Below are 20835 nucleotides of genomic sequence, written 5' to 3'. Positions count from 1 at the left end.
GGCTACAGCTCCATGGTAGGGCACCCCCGGGCTCAGTCCCCAGTGCTTCAGCTCCGTGGTAGGGCACCTGGGCTTAGTCCCCAGGGATGCTGCTCCGTGGTAGGGCACCCCCAGCTCAGTCCCCAGGGCTGCAGCTCCGTGGTAGGGCACCCCCAGCTCAGTCCCCAGGGCTGCAGCTCCGTGGTAGGGCACCCCCAGCTCAGTCCCCAGGGCTGCAGCTCTGTGGTAGGGCACCCGGGCTCAGTCCCCAGGGCTGTAAAGATAAACAACAAGCAGTTATGTTGGGCCTGCTGTTTGCCCATCAAGCTCTCTTTCCATCAGTGCAGGCCAGGAGCCCTCTGCACACAATGCCATGAGTGTTCAGCTTGCAGTCTCTGTTCTGATGACAGATGGCCTCCTGCTTTCTGTCCCCACTGCCCTTTCCCTCTGACACTTCTGCATCTCTCTGGACATCTTCGACTCTGATGGTCTGCCTCAGAGTTGTCTCACTGTTCCCTGGACAAGTGGGAGACTCCAGCAGCCAAGCGCCCCACCCCTGCCCCAGGGTCTCCCTTCTGCAGGCAGTGACCCCTGAGGCGCCTCCATCGCGTCTTCTCCAGCCTGTGGTCCTCCCCATGTCTGCTGCCGAGTCTCCTGCGCGGGCTGCAGCTGGTCTTCGAGTTGAGGGGCGAGCCGGCCGGGCAGCTGGGGAGCTCTCTACAGTGCCTCTCCATGATGCGGGCTGTGGCACTGGGCCCAGAGGCCGGCTGTGGCTCCCACTGCCATGCCCCCAACACTCTTTCTTGGGCTGCTTTTCAAGGTTTTCTCTTTCTTTTCCTGAAGTTTGACTTTGCTGTGCCTGGATGTGGCTTTGTTTGGTTTCTCTGTCTCAGGGTTTGAGGAGTTTTAAATCTAGGGCTGTCTTCTGTGGTTTAGAGAAGTTCTTGTCTGTTGCCTCCACAGGTGTTGCCAGGCCCCATTCCCTGCTGGCCTCCCCACGCCCACTGGCCTCCCCACGCCCACCGGCCTCCCTGCACCCTGGCTTTATCGTGGAGACCACCCGGTGGGCTCTCCTGGTCTCCTTGCTCTGTTCTGAGGCCGAGCCTGGGTATCTTCCACTGGCCTGAGGTCTCCTGGTTCCGTCTGGACCCACGTGCTTCACCCTGTGGCACGCCCGTCCCTGCTGGTGGTCTGCCTGGCTCTGGCACCAGTTCTGGGTTCCCTCTTGCCGTTGGTCCTCGTCTCCACTCACATTCTGCTCTCTTTTCCTGCTCCTTGGTTCTTCCTGCCAGCCAGACCTCATGCAGGAAGGAAGTGGGGACGGCCGTGTGTGACGTCCCCTGGGGCCACACCCTGTGGCGGTGAAGCCATGGCGAGGGGCCCAGGTCCTCAGCCAGTCAGTGCTTCTGATCTGCATCCTCAGGTCCAGCTGACAGCTGTGGGTGGCCGTGGGCCAGCTCTGGGTCAGGTGTCTGGGGGATGTGAGAAGCCTGCCGCAGGCCCGGCCCAGAGACGGCCTCCTGAGCCCCACAGCTGGGGCGGCCTCACTGTTTCTGTGCAGATGACCCAGGTTCCACTGAGGGAGGACAGCTGAGAAACGCTGTGCGTCCAGCCCCTCTGGCAAGTCCCAGTGACAGTTCACATGGCCACGTGGCTTCTCCTCCCTCAGTGAAGCCCTCCCCAGGACTGAGCCCCAGCCTGCAGCCAGGGAAGAAAATGACCCACATGCCTTCGGAGGAAAGGCGCCCTGAGCCCCTCACTCCTGCAGTCCACCCTGCTTCCGCAGTGCTGTGTGGGTCAGGAGGTCAGGACTGGCAGCACAGCAGGTCCTCTTCAGGTTGTCAAGGGGCACATGGCTACTGTGCCCACCCATGCCACCTGGTGAGGAAGCCCTGAGGGCTCTGTGCTTCACCCTGTGGCACGCCCGTCCCTGCTGGTGGTCTGCCCAGTTGCTGTGCCTCCCTCCCTTGCCACTGCCCACTGGCACTCGCCCTGCTTCCCTCACAGCCCCGGCTCCCTGAGGCGCCCACCCTGGTCCACTGTTTCTGGGCTCCAAGCTGCCCGGGGCTGTTCTCCGTGGCTTTGCAGGGTCAGTCCTGCTTGGTTTTCTGCGTTTTGGCCCTTCCCAGGGCAGCTCCTGACTCCTGTGGTCCCTCAGCTGCGTCTGAAGAGCTGCTTTTGATATTCCTTCCAGGGATGATCTGGGGTGGGACCCTCGTGGTTCCGCTTCTTTCTCAGCCTGTTTCCTTCAGTTTTGAAGGACGCCTTCTCTGGGCGAAGTCCTCCATCTGCGGAGTTCTTGGGTTGCTCGGCTGTGCCTTGCGGCCACGGCTGCCTCACCCTTCAGCACTCTTCTGTCCAGGAGGCCGGGTGCTTTCTCCTGCTGCTCCGAGGTTCTGGCTTTGGTTTCAGTGGCTTGGGCGGCTGTCCTGGGAGTCCTGGTCTTCCTGCTCATCCAGCGGGGGCCTTGTCCCGCCGCTCTGGGGAACCGCTGGCTAACCGCAGGTGCAGTGTGCGGCCGGCTGCCTCCCCCTGGCCGCTGTGCCCTGCCCTGTGCCAGGCCCTTCCGGTCCACTCTGGATACTAGCCTGAGTCCTCCCTTCAGCCGAACACAGCCGTGCAGGGCGGCTCCTGCATAGTCACAGCTCGCGCCATCACAGGAAGACCCCGCCCTGCTGGCCCTTCAGAATGTTCCGTCCTCAGTGGGCCTGTTCCCCATGCTCCTACCAAGGAGGTCGGTCTCTGCTGCTTCTCCTCACAGGCTCTTCAGAGCCCGGGCGCGTCTCCTGCCCATTCTTCGGGTGGTTTGTGGGGTGCGCTCAGAATCCTGGTATGGGGGGGTGGCCGGAAAATGCTCCGCTCTTGGAGTCCAGTCTACCTGCATTTCTCTTTGGGAGAACACTTTGGAAGTCACTGCAGAGAGCCTCGCTGCTTCTGGGCCCCCATTCTGCCTCTGTGTGCTGGCCCGCCACCTCCAGCTAACTTGTGCTTTTGGCTCAGGACCCCAGACACACCACCGCGTGGGTGGTGAGGTGCCTTGTCATCGGTGGTCCCAGGGCCCTGTCACAAGCCCAGGACCCGCGTCAGAATTGCACAGAGGCACTATAGACACAGACTTTCCAAGGGAATGGTCTGGCCAGCTCTCCGGGAGTCCACATACACCTTGGTGATCATATGTCCACTTCTTCTATTTCAGCCTAAGTTTAAAAATATACTTATTGAGTTATAATTTGAACATAGGTTCTTGATTTTTAACATCTTACCAGTTTCTAAGCACATAAGAATCACGGAGCCCTTTGAATATATTCACATAGTTGAGTCCGTGTTAAAATGCAATGCTGTGTGTAAGTAACGTGTTTGCTCGTCTTTATGTAGCCTACAAACATATGCGTGTTGTACATAACACAGGCATAATTCAGATTAGAAATGAAGAAACAAAATCACCCCGTTCCACTAAATGCAGCAAGTACCCTGAAGACAAAGACTTCCAGAGTAATGCTTTAAAAAAACCCCAAAGACTCAACTAGGTTCATGGAGACCCCTTTTACATGTGACTGCGGGACACTCAGAAGTGGGGAAGCAGCAGCAAGGGAGGCTGGTGTGGCTGCATCTGGTCAGATGCGCACGTCACCATCAGGCGCCTTCAGAGCCAAAAGTGAAGCCTGACGGTCAAAGCGCCCACCAGGCAGGTGCAGGGACCATGGCCAACGTGAACGCCATGGAGGCATGGGCTCTGGAGAAAGGGCTAAGCCAGACAGCAACCTCAGAAGACAGGTGTGAAAGCTGCACATTTGGAAACCCAGAAACCCATTTAAAAGTGACCCATGGCAGCCAGGTGTGATCCCAGTGGCCAGGAGGCTGGGGCAGAAGAACACAGTGCAAGGCCAGCCTTGGAGACTGGTGAGCCCTGAGTCAGAACAAAGTGAAATGACAAGGGCTGGGAATGTGGCTCAGTGGTAGAGCACCCCTGGGTTCACCCCCATACCAAAAAAGGAAACAAAGTGACCAGCAAATTCTGTCACCTTTGCAGAAGAGATTAAGTGATGATTTCAACATACACAAAAATGATACAATTTTATCCCTGTCCATGTTCAGGTTTCCAGCAAACCAGGAAGAGAAAAGCTTGTGGATGGGTGGTTTGTAACAATCCCACAGCTGATGCTTCTCGGTGGGATACACTGAAGTGTGGTCCTGAAATCAGAATGGTCCGCAGATGCTCACAGCCGTCCTCTGATCAGCAGGCTGGCGCGTCCAGCAGTTGGGAGACGAGGGGAAAGACAAAGAGCACAGGTGGAGAAGCGCGTTATTTGTAGATGGTGTGATGGTGCACATAGAAAATTTTAAGAAATTTAAAAATATTAGAATTAAGTGAATTTAACAAGGTCTCTGGACTCAAGATTAATACAAAGTCATTCTATTTCCATGTGCTAGCAGAGAGGGTAAGACTAACATTTAAAATCACAGTATACAATAAAAAGCAACAACAGAGATCTAGAAATAAATCTAGCAAAACTCATTCAAGTCCCTAAACTGAAAGTAATAAGCTCAGAGGTGTCAGGTGCCTAATATATGTGTATGAGCGAGTAAAAATGTGCTCACAAATCAGGACACTTACTGGTGTGGTTTGTTCCTCCAGACCAACCCAAAGGTCAACAGAATCCCAACTGAAATCTAGGCAGGGATTTCTTTGGAGGCAAGAGAAATTAAAGTGACTCTAAAATTTATACAGCAATATAATAATAATTTAAGACAAGAGAGGCTCCATCAAGAAAAACAAAATTAGAGGATTTTATTTCAAGACTAAGTCTGTAATAATAAGGTATATTGGGATAGAATAGAAGATCCATCCAGCGCAGCAGGACGGAGACCCCAGTAACGGGTCCTCATTCAATTGTCCATGTAACCTGAGGCCAGGCCCCTCAGTGGACAGCACTGGGGCCACGGGCAGCACGTGGAATCCTGCTTCACAGACACACAAAGAGGAACTTGAGACAGGATGTGAGAGAGTTAAGAAACCAACACTGGGGCGACCTCCAGCACCCAAGGGAAGATTTCCACAGTCCACCAGGATGAGAAGACCAATGCTGTGCGTGCTGGGGGCGTTATGAGCCGTTCGTTTCTCAGAAAGCGCTGCGTTGAGGTTCACTACGAGGCGTCCCCGGAGCTCATGAGGCAAGGCAAGAAGGTTCAGAGGTGAAGTGACTGGGTTATGAGAGCCGTAACCTGGTTAGTGGGTTCACCCACCGGCAGGGGTTAGCTGGTGGTGACTGCTGGCAGTGGGGGTGGCGGAGGAGCTGGGTCACGGGGGTGGCCCGTGGGGTTTACATTTTGTTCCTGGTGAGCAGAGCTCTCTGCTTCCTGGTGCCGTGCCCTGAGCTGCTCTCCTCCTCCATGCCCATGAGGTGCTGCCTCATCTGGGCCCAGAGCTATGGCGTCAGCTGCCCAAGGACTGAACCTCTAAACCGTGAGCCCCCACATAAGCTTTCCCTCCTCTTGTTCTTGTCGGGTCTCTTGGTCGCAGTGGTGACCAGCCGACTGGAGCGCACTATGGACTGAATGGAAAGGCGAGCCATGCAGTGTCCTGGAGACCATGACAGCCCGCGGGTCCGGTGAGGCCTCCCCTAGTCACTCTGAGGACGGCTGTGGGTCAGGAAGAGGCGTCTGATGGAAACGTTCAGGAGTCCACAAGAGAAGGCTTTCAGATGCCCCCAGACAGGAGCTCGCGAGGGGAGAGCGGCTTCCTGGCTCCAGAGGCCACTCACCCCACACGTGTGGGCCCCTGCAACTCCCACGATTCCCACAAATCCAGGCATCTGCACACCCCGTGTCCAACTAGTCATCCCGAGGTCTTCACCCACGAGGGCGGATGCGTGTGCTCAGAAAGGCCTTGTTCCGAGAGCCCAGACCTGGCACTGGCTCTGCTGCCCGAGGCGCAGCGGCCAGGCGAGCCTCGCAGCCTGTCCTGAGAGGCCATCAGGGTGCGTGTGTGGTTCCAGGTGTAAGTTCAAGGCAAAGCCGGTGCAGGCGGTAGAAAGTCAGAACGCAAGTGGCTGCTGTCCAGGGGCGGAGTCCTAGGGAACCTGCTGAGGAGCAGCGTTTGTCCTCGTCCCTCGTGGCAGTTGGTGTTGAGCACTCCCCTTTTTTGGGTAGGGCGTTATGCACTTGACCACATTTTCTTAGACCTCAATAAAAAGGAAGGTCCCAGGGGTCACGGAGGCCCCCTGCGTCTGGTCAGGAGGGGGGCAGTGGAGTCTGGTCTGGGCTGCTCTGGAGGGGCCGGCAGGGAGCCTCAGGTGCACGTGTCCTTACTGGCCAAGGCTCGTGGGGTCCCCACGCACCAGGACCCAGTGAGCCTGGCCGGCTGCACCACCCTTTCTCAGGTCGGGGTGGGAGTGACTCCATCTGTTCTCCTGAGCGGCAGGGCCCAGAGCCTGGCCTGCGGGTCCTTCCTGAAGCCCGGCTGGGCTCTGGCTCACGCACACTGGCTCTCAGAGTTGTGGCCTCCCAGCTCCCCTCCACCGCAGACCCAGGCAGGGCAGCTCCTGGAGGAGGGCTCCTTCCAGACTTGGGCGCCGTGTCCTGGGAGAGGCTGAGAGACTCCTTCCCCTGGGGCGGCCACTGCTTAACCTCCCCAAGCCACAGCCATGGGAGCAGCCTGTGGCCAGGAGCCACCTCACTGCAGGTCTGGGGCCAGCTCAGGCCACAGCTTTCTGGGGCAGGGGCTGAGCCTCGACGCCCTCCTGCTCTACCACCCAGGAGGGCTCTCAGGGGCGTGGGGCCCTGACTGCTACTCAGCCAGCAAGGCAGAGCCCTCACTCTGTCCCCTGCTCCCTGCCCGCAGCAGGGCAGTCACTGCTGGGGGCTCATGTTCTCTTGGCCCCCCCAACTGCAGCTCCACAAGGATGGCCGCCCACATGGCCAGGGTCCCCCACGCTTCACTTTCTCCTGGATGCTGCCCTCCCTCCCAGCAGGGCAACAGAACCCAGATGCCCCTCAGCCTGGGTCATGGCCAGTGTGCTGGGCCCTGTGCAGGAAGCGTGGCCTGGTACTTACTTCCTCCTGAGCTGCCGGGCTGCCACCCGCAGAGGGTCCCATGCCATGGGCTGCTGAGGTGCTGCATGGGAGCTTCTCCAGGTGCAGAGGGTTCCGCAGACCCTGAGATGCTCGGCAGCTCCACTGGCCTTAGTGCCACAAGATCCTGGGGCCTCCTGGGTCAGGCCACTGCTGCCTGGCTCTGCAAAACCACCAACAATATCTTGGGGTCTGGGCAGCAGTGGACTCACAGGGTGGTCACTGGCCACTGGTGTGGACTGGAAGGTCTGCACGGCATGTCCATTTCTTACGGGGGACCATCGGACGCGGTGCATGCAGATGGACCCTCTGCATAGGGACCGGCCACCTCCAGTGGTTCCCATGTGGCCCCAGGCCTGGCATCCTGGGTACACATGCAGCCAGATCCACAAGGTGGGTCCCCACTTCTTGACCTCCCTGTCCAGGAGCACTCTGGCAGGCCTGGGTCCCTGGCTGTGCTCTGGTTGGCAGGACACCCTGGCCTGCCCCAGCCGGTCCTAGACCCACGCACACTGGGCGTGGCCAGCTCTGCAGCCTCACACACTTTCCGCATCTTGCTTTGTAGCGGCGATGCTTTCATCTCCAGTTCAAGGAGTTACTTTTCGCAGTGCCAGGCTCTGCTGAATAAGATCACTTCTGTGAACCCCCAGACAGAGATCGACGGGCTCCGGAACATCTGGATCATCAAACCTGCAGCCAAGTCCCGGGGCCGAGGTGAGTTCCCCGGGAATGGGTGCTCCATGGGCACGAGCCACCCTTGTTGACATCCACCCAAGGGGTGTCGGGAGCGAGCCGTGGTCTCCAGCTTGTGGCCCTGTGGGGAGGTGGGGAGCTGGGGTGGCGGTCACTGGGGGCTCAGGACTCACAGGTGCCTGGTGGAGGAGGAGGACGCACAATTCCGCCTCAGTGCTATGTTCAGGTCTGCCAGTTAACCAGTGTCTCCTCTCTGCATTCCCAGGTTAGACTGGTTTGTGGTCGTCCTTCTCTATTACCTTGGTTGAGCTTAGTGACAGGCTTACACCAGCCTTTAAAACAGAGGGTGGACGTGCATCTCAGGGAGAGCGATTCCTACACCTTAATTCACTAGCAAACTCATCCCTAAAACCCAGACTCTTGCTGAGTGTGGTGGCCACACCTACGATCCCAGCAACTCAGGAGGCTGAGGCAGGAAGATCACAAGTTCAAGGCCATCCTCACAATTTAGTGAGGCCGTCAGTAATTTAGTGAGACCCTGTCTCAAAATAAAAAATAAAAATGACTGCCAGTGTAGCTCAGTGGTAAAGCACCCCTGAGTTCAATCCCCAGTGCTAAAAACTAGACACATTAATTAACTAAAATAAAAACCAGCTTCTCTCTTAGAGCAGAGCCCTAACACTGCTTAGATTTTGTCTGTGGTTGTGGTTACTGCCTATTCAGGTTTTTTACTTCATTTTCTCAAATTACAGCCATTATTATATTCTGATTTTTTTCCTAATGGAGTGAGTGTTTTTGTATGTTTCGGTAGAACTCAAGGTGGTTTTCTCGTTTTACCCGTGTTTTCAATCAACTTTTGGTGGCATTTTCCAGTTTTCCTGTTAGGCACGTCCCCCTTATCTCTGACATGAGTGCTGAACTCACTTGTCCCCAGTGCTGTGAGATTCCCTCTGTGGACAGCCTTCGCGGTACCCTCTTGTTTGTGATTCAGAATGTCCTCTTCTTCGTGGGTGTCCGAGTCAGCTTTATTTTTAGTTTGGATATTCTATTTGCATCCTGAATTATTTTGAATAGTTTGTTGATTTTTGTGATCTTAAAACATGCATTAATGTGTGGTTTTGTTGCATTCAGTCCTGACCCTCTCCCTGAGCCTCCTCTTGCCTGGCAGGTGTGGTCCACACCCCGTGTCCTGCAGACTTCTTTCTGCTCTTCTGCCCACCCCTGCCCTGTACTCTGCCCGTCCAGCCAGCCAGACCTTCCTCCCACTGCATGGGCACCTTGACCCCTGTCTAAAGCCAGAGCACAGCACTCCTCTCTGTTGGTCCCTGGCTGTGCGCTCCCTGCTCCTGCCCAGGTGTCTGGGGCTCAGTGACTTCAGGAGTTGGTTGCCATGTCCTGAGCTCTTGTGTCAGGCAGGATCTCCACTCCCTGGAACTGAAGGGACCAGTCTCGTGCCCTGTGAGGAGCTCTCCCTCATGCCTCTGGAGTTCTGTGGACAGAGCGTCCCTCCACCCTGTGTCAGTCAGGATAGACCCAGGATAGACCCCTGGTGTCAGGAAATGGCAGCCCCAAATCTCAGTGGCCCTCAGCAAAACGTTGTCACTCAGGCTTGTGGTCATCGTGGCTGGCCTGGGCAGACCACCAGGCGCTCTGCCCATCAAGTCCCCTACCTGGGGACCCCATTCCCTCAGGCTTCAGAGTTGTCACGGCAGAGAAAGGCAGGGACGCACACAGTGAGGCCTGCCCTCCTGCCCACGTGTCCCAGCCACTGCAAGTCACCTGGCCTAAGGGGGTGATGGGGAACCGAGAGAGAACTCAGGGACTCCACCTTCCACGCGTACCACGTCCATCAGGGCACCATTAGTGTCCTGACCGTCCAGCCCTCGAAGGTCCCACTGCCCCTGCCATGTCCCTCCTGGATCTCTGCATCCCCCTCTCTGGAGTGTGGACGGTGGCCCTGCAGTGGGCGAGCTGGGCACTAACTATGGCTTCCTCCACTGAGGGTGAAGCTGCCCTGCCCAGCTGGCCGTGCTGTCTCCTGGTCCTGGACCCAAGGCAAGGTGGGCTCTGGAGCTGAGCTGGGACCATAGAGGCCGTGCCGCAGGCCTGAGCTGTGGCCTCTTGCAGACATAGTGTGCATGGACCGGGTGGAGGACATCCTGGAGCTGGCGGCTGAGGAACTGCCCAGCAAGGACAACAAGTGGGTGGTGCAGAAGTACATCGAGACGCCCATGCTCATCTATGACACCAAGTTCGACATCAGGCAGTGGTTCCTCGTCACAGACTGGAACCCCCTGACCATCTGGTTCTACAAGGAGAGCTATCTGCGGTTTTCCACACAGCGCTTCTCCCTGGACAATCTTGACAGGTCAGTGGAGGGCTGTCATGCCCACAGTGCCAAGCACTGGGGTGTGTGTGGGCAGGTGCCCCAGCTGCCGACCTCTCCACACACTCACGGTCGCCTTCCACCACCAAAGCACTGGGGCACCAGGCAGAGGCTCAGACATCCGGGAACAGGGCACCCGCGGTGGTGAACCCCACCTCACCAGGTACCAGCACGGACAGGACAGTGAGGGCCTGTGACTCCTAAGGGACGTGCCATCCACACGAGCATCCCCCAGCCTCTGCCCGAACCAGGGCTTCCTCTTGCAGTTTTGTGAGTGGCCCAACAGAGACCTTGCTGGGGTGAACTCTACCCCGACGGGGGGGTGGGCAGCCACACCCAAGTCCCACCTGTTAGGTCACACCTGGGGTAGGGCTGCAGGCTAATTGTCCAGAACAAGGGGGTCCAGAGGGACGGGATCTGGGAACTCTCTGTGCAAAGAACCCCAGGGAGCCCTTGCCAGCCCCACGCCTGCCCCACGATGCCTCACCAAGCCATGAGCGCCTGCCTGGCAGCTCCCACACCCTGCTGAGCCTGCTTCTCCGTCTGGACTGACAGAGGACTCCAGAGTCTGCCTGCGTGGCTGTGGCCGCCTGTGCACAGACCCGAGTGGCAGGCAGGGCCCGTAGGCCCAGGGCCTGGCCCCACGGCTCTCTAACTTCCAGAAGCTCCGACCTCTTTCCTTTCCCTCTACTTCACATGGTAGTGCTCACGTGTGGCTGTGAGAGCAGATCCCGCCCCCAGAACAGGTTGGAATTCCCAGCCCAGGGTGCTGGCCCGACATAGCTACAGTTCAAACAAAAATGTCCTCGGTCCCCAAAGTCGCACTTTATAGTCTCCCAAAAGGTGGTGTTTATTTTGAATCCATTCAGAGCAAGATAAGAGTATAACTAAGATGTCACAGGATCTGTCTCGCCAAATCAGCCCTTCAAGGGCCAGTGTCCCTTCCAACATGCAGATAGGGAAACAGCCTTGGGGAGGTTGTGACAGTTCCTTGGGCTTCTGCATTGCCTCCTTACGATCCCGGTGGCCCCAGGTGGCAGAGCCTGAAGAACCCAGTCCACTAGCATGGGCCCCTCCTGCCACCACCTGGGCCAGGTGTGGGGTCCCGGGCACAGCAAGGCCTGGGCCACCTGGGCAGGCGATGGAGGATGGCATCAGGCCTCACAGCACCTTGCCCTGCAGTGCCATCCACCTGTGCAACCACTCCATCCAGAAGCGGCTCCGGAATGACCAGGGGCGCAGCCCACTGCTGCCTGGCCACAACATGTGGTCCAGCTCCAGGTTCCAGGAGTACCTGCAGAAGCGGGGCCGTGGGGCCATGTGGGGCAGCGTCATCTACCCCTCCATGAAGAGGGCCATCACCAACGCCATGAAGGTGGCCCAGGACCACGTGGAGGCCCGCAAGAACAGCTTCGAACTCTACGGCGCGGACTTCATCCTCGGGCGGGACTTCAAGCCCTGGCTGATCGAGATCAATTCCAGTCCCACCATGCACCCATCCACACCCGTCACGGCCCAGCTCTGTGCCCAGGTACAGGAGGACACCATCAAGGTGGTGGTGGACCGCAAGGTCGACCGCAACTGTGACATCGGCAACTTTGAGCTTCTATGGAGACAGGTAAGAGAGCAGCTGCCCCTTTGGCTGCAAGCACCTGTCCATGGGATGGGTTTGGGTCCCAAGCTGCAGCCACCTCCACTTCCTGTTACTGGAAGCAGCTGCACAGAGCCACAGGCCACCAGCCCTGCTGGATCATGGAGAACACAGGTCCAGAGCCCAGGTCTGGTGAGCCTGGTCCTGGTGTGCTCTACGCGCTGGGCCTGCCCTGCTCCCCCTGACTTCAGTCTTCTCTGCACGGAGCAAAGAGCTCACTCCAGACCCCGGGAGGTCTGGGCAGCCCTGGCCACCATGTCCCAGGACCTCTGAAGTCTAACTTTGCTCCCCCTGGTTCTCAGCCCCCATCCTGACTCTGTGGCCACGGCTGGGTCCTGGCTAGAACTCCCTGGGCTCCCCCAGACTCCAGGCTGTATTTTCCAGGGCCTGCTGGGCCTCCTCCCCTAGAGAACTCTCCAGCAGGCTGGACAGCAGGGCTACCTGGGGCCTTTACCTCGGGGCTTCTGCACCATGGGTCAGGCCCTGTGCCCTAGACTCACTCTGAAGGAGGGACCAGGTGCCTGGCTGAGGCCTCATCACGGAGGCAGAACTGGGAGAGAAGGGCATCTCTGGTCCCTGGGTGTGGGGTCAGAGGACCACCCCTGGCCTGCAGGTCCCAAGAGCCTCCTGGGGTCCACATCACCCCAGAGTCAGGTGTGCAGGCCCACCCTCGCTCCCGCATCCTCTCCCCAGCCCGTGGTGGAGCTGCCGCCCTTCAACGGATCCGACCTCTGCGTGGAGGGCATCGGCATGAAGAAGGCCAAGAGGCAAATGCCGCCCATTACCAACTTCAATTTCCCGGCTTCCCTCTGCGACGCTCAGCTACTCAAAGTGCGGTGCCCCTCGGCCGTGCCGGGCCTGGCGGGCGGCGCTCCGCGCGGGGCTGGGCAGGACTGGAAGCGGGAAGACGCGAAGGCGCTCTGCTCCCCGCTGCCCGCGCCCCCGCAGCGGCCGGCAGAGCGAAGCTGCAGAGCGAAGCTGCAGAGCGAGGCCGGCGCACGCCGAGGCGGGCGGGAAGCTCGCGCTGCCCGCCTGCGCCTGCCCGCGCGCGGACAGTAAGGCCCCCAAGAGCACCTTCTCCAAAGCGCAGCCCGCCGAACTCGTGGATGCGAGCTCGCTGAGCGTGCGCCCCCTGGCGCCCGCGCCGCAGAGCGCCAAGTCGGTGCAGACCTCGCTGTCCCCAAGGCCACCCGCAGCCGCAGGTGAGATGCGCGCTCAGGACTGTGTCCCCGGTCACCTGTGCTTGTTTGGTGATTGCAGCGGCTGTGTCTTGAAGGGATGGGACTGGGGCATCAGCATGAGCTTGGGAGCGGGATTGGGGGCAACTGGCACCCAGCATGGGGTCTCTGGTGGAGACAGTGCTGGGAGCAGCAATTCCAGTGTCCCCCGCCCTGGGCCTCGGTGGGCGGTGCCCTGTCTCTCTGGATGTAGTGCAGATGGGTTTGTGCCAGAGTGTTTGAACAGAGCCAGGCAGGGGAAATGTCACTGGACCCACAGCTTCCCAAAGCGGCGGAACCACCAGGCTCTGGCCTGGGTTCCTTGAAGGTTCTGATAGAGCCAAGTCGTGCCTGAGATGGGCAGTGTGGCTGGACTGTATCTGCACGCTAGTGCTGCCCCGAGTGTAGCCATGAGACCCAGGGCCAGCCAGCCCCCACCTGTTCTGGCTGGTGCACTCCCCTCCCACTGGCTGTCCCCTCCATGGTCAGTCTGTCTGTCTGACTTTACCTGGTCCCTCCCAGCAGCCCTCCTGGCCATGCCAGTCTCCCCTAGATGGGAAGCTCTGGGCAGGGCTGCTGCTCTGTCTCCTCCTCTGTATCCCCAGTGCCTGGGATATGCCCGGCTCCCAGCAGGTCTGCTGGACATGCGGATGCACGGATTGCCCGTGGGGGCTCCAGGCAGGAGCAGCACCATACCTCTGCAGGGCCGGCAGTGCCCCTGGAGGATACTGCCAGCCCTTTGTCCTACCTGTCACCAAGGCCTGTCTGTCCTACTGCCTGGTGCCTGGCATCCCAGTGTGGGTGACTTCCAGGCTTACATTATTAAGAAGGTGTCTCCCGGAAGACTAAGGGGCCTCCACGGGCCTGGGGGAAAGGTCAGTTGACAGACAGCTGTACCTTAGCTGGGTGTGTGAACTGCCTAACGTACCACAGCCTGAGAACAACAGACACTCTCTGCTCTGGAAGCCAGAGTGTCGGCAGGACAGTGGGGGCTCCAGGGAGGCTCCCTCCTGCCTCCTCCAGCTCCCAGGGCTGCTGGCTGCATCACCCCCTTAGGTCTGTCCCCATGCACACTGCCCCTGTGCCTGTACGTTCAGAATCCCTCACAAGGACAGCAGTTGGGCCTACCTGCTCCAGCATGACGTCATTCACTGATTACATTGGCAAAGATTCTGTTCCTAAATAAGGTCACCTCCACAGGTTTTCCAGATGGACGTGAACTTGGGGGACACTGCCAACCCATTCCCTGGGTGCTGCAAGCAGCCCAGGGAGCGGGCTGGTCTGCACTCTGACCACCACTGCAGCGGCCACTGCTCCCGACACCTCAGCACGGGCCTCTCTGTGGTGTACAGTGGGACTCTGTGTCTTCCTACTCACAAATGGAATGCAAATCGCTCTTTCAGACACTTGGTGACCACGTAGGTTTCCTGCCCTGGAACGTGCCCGTCCACTGCTCCATGAGTGCTGCTCTTTCTCTTCATGCGCAGTTTCCTCTCAGCTGACTTTGATTGCAGAGACCTTCTTCCACCCGTGTGCTGTCTTTGCACTCCTTCGGGGTGTCCTTTGATGCAAGCATCAACTTCCTAAGTCAGGTGATTTCTTGGCACATTGACTGGAGTCCTTGCTCCAGGGTCACGGAGGTGACTTCCAGAGGAGTCTTTCAGCAGATTGCTGCTGCCTTTTATCCCTAGGTCTCCTGGAACTGGCTTGTAGTGTCCTACAGGTCAGGGTCTAGGTGACTTTTGTGGGTGCCGACAGGCCCCTGTGGGAAAGCCCCTCCCCGCTCTTGGGCACACATCCCTCCGTGACTGGTGTGCGCCCAGTTGGCCTGCTGCGTGGGTCTGCTCTGCCCTGGGCCTGCATCCCCCAGGCAGGTCCCAGCCTCCTCTGCCGGGTTTCTGTTCTCGCGACAAAAGGCTCAGGGGTCACTCCAGTTAAACTGGGCTAACTGGGCTGCACGAAATAACCGCACAAGAGACACAAATACCTTTTTCTTTGGGGTTGCTGTGACAGCTCCTCTGATCTTAAGGGTCCGCAGAAAGAGAGAGAGAGAGCGAGAGCACGCGCTGACCCCTTTTATTGAGGAGAAGCTATTCAAATGAGGCAAGGGGTCAGGTTTCAGGGGGCTGAGTCTATCTTCATGATGTCCACTGTCAGCAGGTTGACTGACACCTGGGTAGGCCACACCCAAGGGTACAGTAAGAGAAGGGGACACACACAGGCACTTCCATGGAAGATTCTATCCTAAACAGGGCAAGGGGTTAGATTACAAAGGAACAGGTGAGCATAGCTTCACCCATGGGGCTGTAGCAAGACACACCCATTTCTGTGACTGAGCGCCTCAGCACCCAGCTGGGGAGTGTAACTCAGTCATCCGTAAGGTTGGCCTCCCACACTCCTCCTCCCTGGACAGGCCCTGAGCTCCTTGCGCTCTAGACAGAGTGCACAGAGGAGCACCAGCAGTGAGACGGCTGAGGCTCTCACTGGGGTTAAATCAGACTCACGTATTAATTTGGGAAGGGCCGAGTCCTTGGCGGCCGAGTCTTCCAGACTGTGAACACTGGGTGGCTCTCCATTTGTTGATCCCTCAGAGTTTTCAATAAACCCCTGTAGTTCTCTTTGTAATGCTCTTGCTCTCTTTTGGGTAGATTTATTTTTCTTTTTCCTCTATTGTAAATGTTCCCTCTTGTCAAAATTTTATTATATCTACAAATACAGCTGGTTTATAGAAATGGAGTTGATTTTTTAAATCCAGTCATCTCACTGGACATTTTTGTCAGTTTTACGGATTAATATTCCCTTGGATTTTTCACATAGGCGATTATATCGTCTCATGAATTGTCTTTACCCTTATCATCGTCGTACCTCTTTTCCTTACTTAATCACCTGGCCAGGACTCTATCTGATTCGTCCATTCATTCCTCTCTCACTCCGGGGGCCTCAGGGGCACATGCTGTGGCTGATGGCAGTTCTCAGTTCATGAAACACTCTGTTCTTGCTGGGCTGTTTTTCATCTCAGTCACTGTGATAAAGTAATGAGCTGCTGCCGCAGCGACCTCGGCCCATCACGCCCTCCTGCTTTGCTTTTCCGGGCACCCTTGGTGTGAGCGCCGCCTGGCAGTGGAGCGGGACTCCCAGCACTGAGCCGCCATTCCTACGCCCACCAGTCTTGCCTGTGCGTCCCTTTCTGATTCTCGTTATTGAGCCTATGTGCTCTCTTTTTGAGAGACCCCAGCCCAATAACTTTAGGCCCAGTAACAAATCACCAGGGCTTGCTTCCGCACCTGCACAGACGTCAGATGTATTTTTCAGAAAATCAGTTAAGTGTAACCGATTAAGAAAGGACAGGATGGTTGGGAAAGGAGCCGGCACGGTTGGGCAAACGGGATCATACAATGAAAAACCATACAATGAATAACAAATGGTTTTTATGTGGTTTTTCCAGGAACCTATAGTGAAAAACAAGTTTACCCTTTAAGTGACCTATATGCTGGATTCAAAAGAGCCAATGAGATACCTGTTACTGTGCTAGGAGGGAAACTGACCACTGTACCCTATAAAAGATCTGTACCCCAAAGCCCGGTGTGCCAGTTCACCGAAGCTCCGGCTGAGGTTTCGCTGAGCACCCGCAGGCGCCTGTGTAGCAATAAATCACCTCTTGCGTTTGCAGCCAGTGCCTCTTGCGTCTTTCTTGGACAGGGAATCCGTGGGTCTTTCATTTTAACAAGACTTTGGACTTCAGCAATTCTTACTTGTTAAGGAGGTATTGTAGGGCCCCATGGTGGGGAACGGGACATTCCCGCAGACGTCATATCGCTGAGACTGGCCCCTGTGGCTGCAGTCCCTGTGGGGATTCTGCAGCTCTTGGACCTGCTCGCCCGTGGCTGCGTTTAGGCTGTAGCAGGCTTTGCTTTGGGGGGCAGCGCTTTTGTGAACATTTTTATGCCCCATGGCCATGATCAAGTGTCTTGTGAGTGTATTTCCAGGATGGAATTGCTAGCTCATGGGATCTGCTGATGCTTCGGTTAAGGAGACAATGGGAAGCTTGAGAGAGGTCTCCTGCACCCACAGAAGTGGGTCATCAGGTGCTGCCAGCAAGTGGACTGGAGGGGTGACGGGTTTCGGTTTTGATTGTGCTAATGTCTCACACACCCTTGATTGACAGCTGGGTTTCTTGGTGTGCGTTGTTGGTTGTGTAACTTCCTTCTGTGAAATGTCAATTCCTACCGTTGCCTTTTCTCCTGGGGGTGAGTTGTGCTCAAAGACGCTGTTTTGGATGGCTTCTCCCAGTTAGCAATTTGTTCTCAGTTTTTTAAAAGATGCCCTTTGATCAGCAAAAGTTGTTCATTTTCGTGTGGCCAAATTATCGATCTTTTTCTTTCAGTGCTATTTTGGTTTTAGGAAATCTTTCCTTATCTCAAAGTTTAAAATACTACTCTCCTGTATTAATTACTAGAGCTTCAAGTTCCGTTTTTCGATGAACACCTTTAGCCCACCTGAAGTTGATCTGTGTGCACAGTGTGAGGTACGGATCAAACTCTACATCGACACAGGCAACCGTCTTTTCAGTCACTTGTTGGACAACCTTCCTCTGATGGGCTGATGTCCCGCCTGGGTGCACAGCTGGGCCTGGAGCGTGATCCACGTTGCTGGAGGTTCCCTTGTCCCAGCGCAGGGCCATGCTGCCCAGCTGCCGCATCTTATATCTGCAGGGGAGGGTCCCTCTGGTTGTACTCTCTTCTTGACACATGTCACAACTGTCTTATGAAGTGTCACAGAAAGCCCTGCTGAGGGATCGGTGGGAATCACATTGAATCCATAGGCCAACTTGGGGAAATGGATGATTAAGGATCTGCCTTCCCCTCCTTGAGCCTCATGCATTCCCACTACCTTGGACTTGTGACTGCGCTGCACGCTCCTTGGAGGGTGATGTGCGTGTCATCACACCTGGTCTGGTTGCTACTGCACATGTGTCGTCTCTGCGAGTGCCTGTGTCCGTTGTTCTCTGCCGTTCACACACCGGCTGCTCAGTGACCACCCTCCAAGCCCCTTGTTCTCTTGAGAGACTCTGCGCATTCCCTGAGCTTTCTGTGTCTGTCCCAGGTGTGCAAGGAGTCCGACGCCTCTGCAGTCAGAGGGAGCCCTGGGTGCTGACCAGCGGTCACCAGGCTGCCGGCCCACACCAGGGCATGGGCAGCCCCCAGGGCGGCGTTGGGGGTGGGTTTGCTGCGCAGAGAGCCGCCTGCAGGGAGTGGGTGGCCTGAGAGCGTCCGGCACCACTGCTATGCACCGTCTCCCCGAACAGTCCTGACTGCGCCAGGGAGGGACAGGGCAGCAGGCGGGGCCAGCAGTCACCCTCCACTTCAGCTAACTGCCCTGTAGCCCACCCAGTCCAGCTTCCTCGCCCTCTGTTCCTGCCTGTTCTGGATGGATTTGTTTCTTTCTCATTTCAGCTTTCCTCCTTTGGGGGTGGGGTTGAACCCGGGAGTGCTCTCCCACGGAGCTGCGTTCCCCAGCCACCCACTTTTTCCTTGGACTCTTTCTTTGGAAGAGAGGCCCCCACACTGCTACTCAGTCAAGAAACCGTGTTTACAGGCCAGAGTCCTTTATTCCTTTGCCCCACAGGGCCAGCTCCCAGCAGGCGGCTCCTTGGCGGTCCTCACAGGGCTTCTCTGGACAGGGTGGCTGGCCTTCCAGTGAATGGCCTTTCTCTTTGGCTGCCTTTTCCTGACTGTTCTCCTTCACAGGGTTCAGGAAGCTGTCTGTGCTCTGAGAGAGACTGAGTTGCTCAGTTCACACACTGAACCACTGTCCTCCTGCAGAACTGCCTGTTTGCCAGGTGACAGTGTGCTGGGTAATGCCAGGCGCCCTCCCAGGTTTTCACTGGGGACCACTCTCCAGGCGTGCGCTTCTGAACAGCACCATTCCTGTAGATTCTACATCACCTTGTAGATGCATGGTACAAGGGGACAGCTCCATGCTCCCACCAGCCTGGAGAACACCTGTGGGCCCTTCCCCTGCCCTATGCTCTATATTTTAGCAAATTACTGGAAGACGGAGGTTCTGGCCCAAAGAACCTTTTCACTTTCTGTTTTGAGGCAGGGTCTTGCTAAGTTGCCCGGCCTGGCTTTGAACTTGAGGTCCTCAGCCTCCAGAGTCGCTGGGATCCAGGGTGTGAGCCACTGTGCCCTGCTGTCTCTCTTCTTCTGGTTTGGAAGCTGTGCACTCTGTCTCTGGTCAAATTGCTATTTAACAGGGGCTGGGGTTGTGGCTCAGCGGTGGAGCACTCGCCTAGCCTGTGCCAGGCCCTGAGTTCCCTCCTCAGCACCACATAAAAATAAACCAATAAATAAAACAAAGGTATTTTTTTTAAATTACTATTTAACAAAGCCCAAAGCAAAGAAAATCTTACTTTGGGGATTTGCTCCCCAGCACTGGAAAAAAAAAATCATACCTTTGCCCCGACCCAGATAACGTGATGACCTTGAGGCAAGGGAGACCCGCCCCCCTACCCGTCCGGTTGCCGTGGACACGCAGCTGGACGTAGACACGCAGCTGGACGCTGGCCCATCCACCGGGCATTACCGCCGCCATCGCAGCCACTGCCTAGGCTGACCTGTGTGAGCTCCTTGGGGCCCTCGGGCCTCCCAGATCTCAGAGTTCCCGTGGGGTCCCTCTCATTCATGAGAATGCCCCTCGGGAGTTACTGCACACTCAAGGGAGCTTTTGGTCAGCAGGTATCCTCTTGATGACAAAGCCAGGCTCCGCCGCAGAGCAAGCCGGGCATATCATGCTGCGCTTCCCCGTGCCTGGGAAACCTGGCCTTTAGACTGCTTCTTTTATATTTTTAATGACTTTTAATTACTTATGAGGCTGGGGAGTGCCCACGTGCAGCTTAAGAGAAGAACAAAAGGGGACATTTAAGTTATCAGGGTAACTTAAGCAGCCAAGCTAGTAACAGAAGGATGAAGTTGTATTAATAAAATTAGGGGCTGGGGTCGAGGCTCAGTGGTGGAGCGCTTGCCTCACATATGTGAGGCACTGGGTTCGATTCTCAGCACCACATATAAATAAATTAATAAAATAATCCCATCAACAACTAAAAAAATTTATTGAAAAAAAATTAGAAGGGTGAGCCAGGCTCAGTGGTCACATCTGTAATTCCAGTAGCTCAGGAGGCTGAGGCAGGAGGCTTGGGAGTTCAAGGCCAGCCGCAGCAACTTAGTGAGGTCCTAAGCAACTTAGCTAGCTAAGACCTTGCCTCAAAATAAAACATAAAGAGGGAAACAGGCTGGGGATGTGGTGGCTCAGTGGAAAAGCACCCCTGGGTTCAATCCCCAGTACCAAAAAAGAAAAAGAAAACCACAGCTTCATAACTGGCACATTCTACATGCTCCACCCTAGGACCCAGCAGCCCACTTCCAGGTGTAGGCAGAAGACACAGGAACTCATGCTGTCTGTCATGGGGGGAATGGGATGATAAGCCAGACTTGCACTTATCAATCTGCATAGATCTTGAGAAGGTAGCATCACAACCAAAAGCTGCCAAGCTTTACACAGTGGGACACCACTGGGCAATAGTGACGGGGCCGAGTGGCACTGTGCCTCGCAGACTCCACGCTTCACGAAAAAAGACTCACAGGAGACTGAAATTCTAAATAGTGAAAAAAGTCTTCAACTGCAGAGGAAAGAACAGGCGAATAGCACCATTTTGAAACTGGTGATAGTAAAACATAAAATTTCAGCAGACAAATCAAAGAACCCGCTGTGTGGGCCGTTTTGATACACTCTGGATAAGGAACTTCCGTCTTCCTTGTTCAAGCTGGACTCTCTGATTT

At 56.5% G+C, this 20835-nt stretch overlaps 1 protein-coding gene across 1 annotated transcript in view; it reads left to right on the top strand.

Moving 5' to 3' along the window:
* Ttll8 (tubulin tyrosine ligase like 8) overlaps positions 1–16666 on the top strand; it is a 39335-nt gene extending 22669 nt beyond the window's left edge. The window contains 5 exon segments of the mRNA XM_046443533.2: positions 7616–7764; positions 9871–10111; positions 11312–11747; positions 12474–12740; positions 12742–16666. Of these exon segments, the coding sequence (XP_046299489.1) occupies positions 7616–7764; positions 9871–10111; positions 11312–11747; positions 12474–12740; positions 12742–13323 (1675 nt within the window). The 3' untranslated portion in view covers positions 13324–16666.
* Positions 16667–20835: the final 4169 nt, after the last annotated feature.

The sequence above is a fragment of the Marmota monax genome, unplaced genomic scaffold (genome assembly GCF_021218885.2).
Source record: "Marmota monax isolate L192 unplaced genomic scaffold, Marmota_monax_Labrador192_F-V1.1 WCK01_AAM20220418_F8-fsc00234, whole genome shotgun sequence".
Classification (NCBI taxonomy): domain Eukaryota; kingdom Metazoa; phylum Chordata; class Mammalia; order Rodentia; family Sciuridae; genus Marmota; species Marmota monax.
The sequence above is the reverse complement of the archived record's forward strand: the minus strand, read 5'-3'. Positions and strand labels throughout refer to the sequence as shown.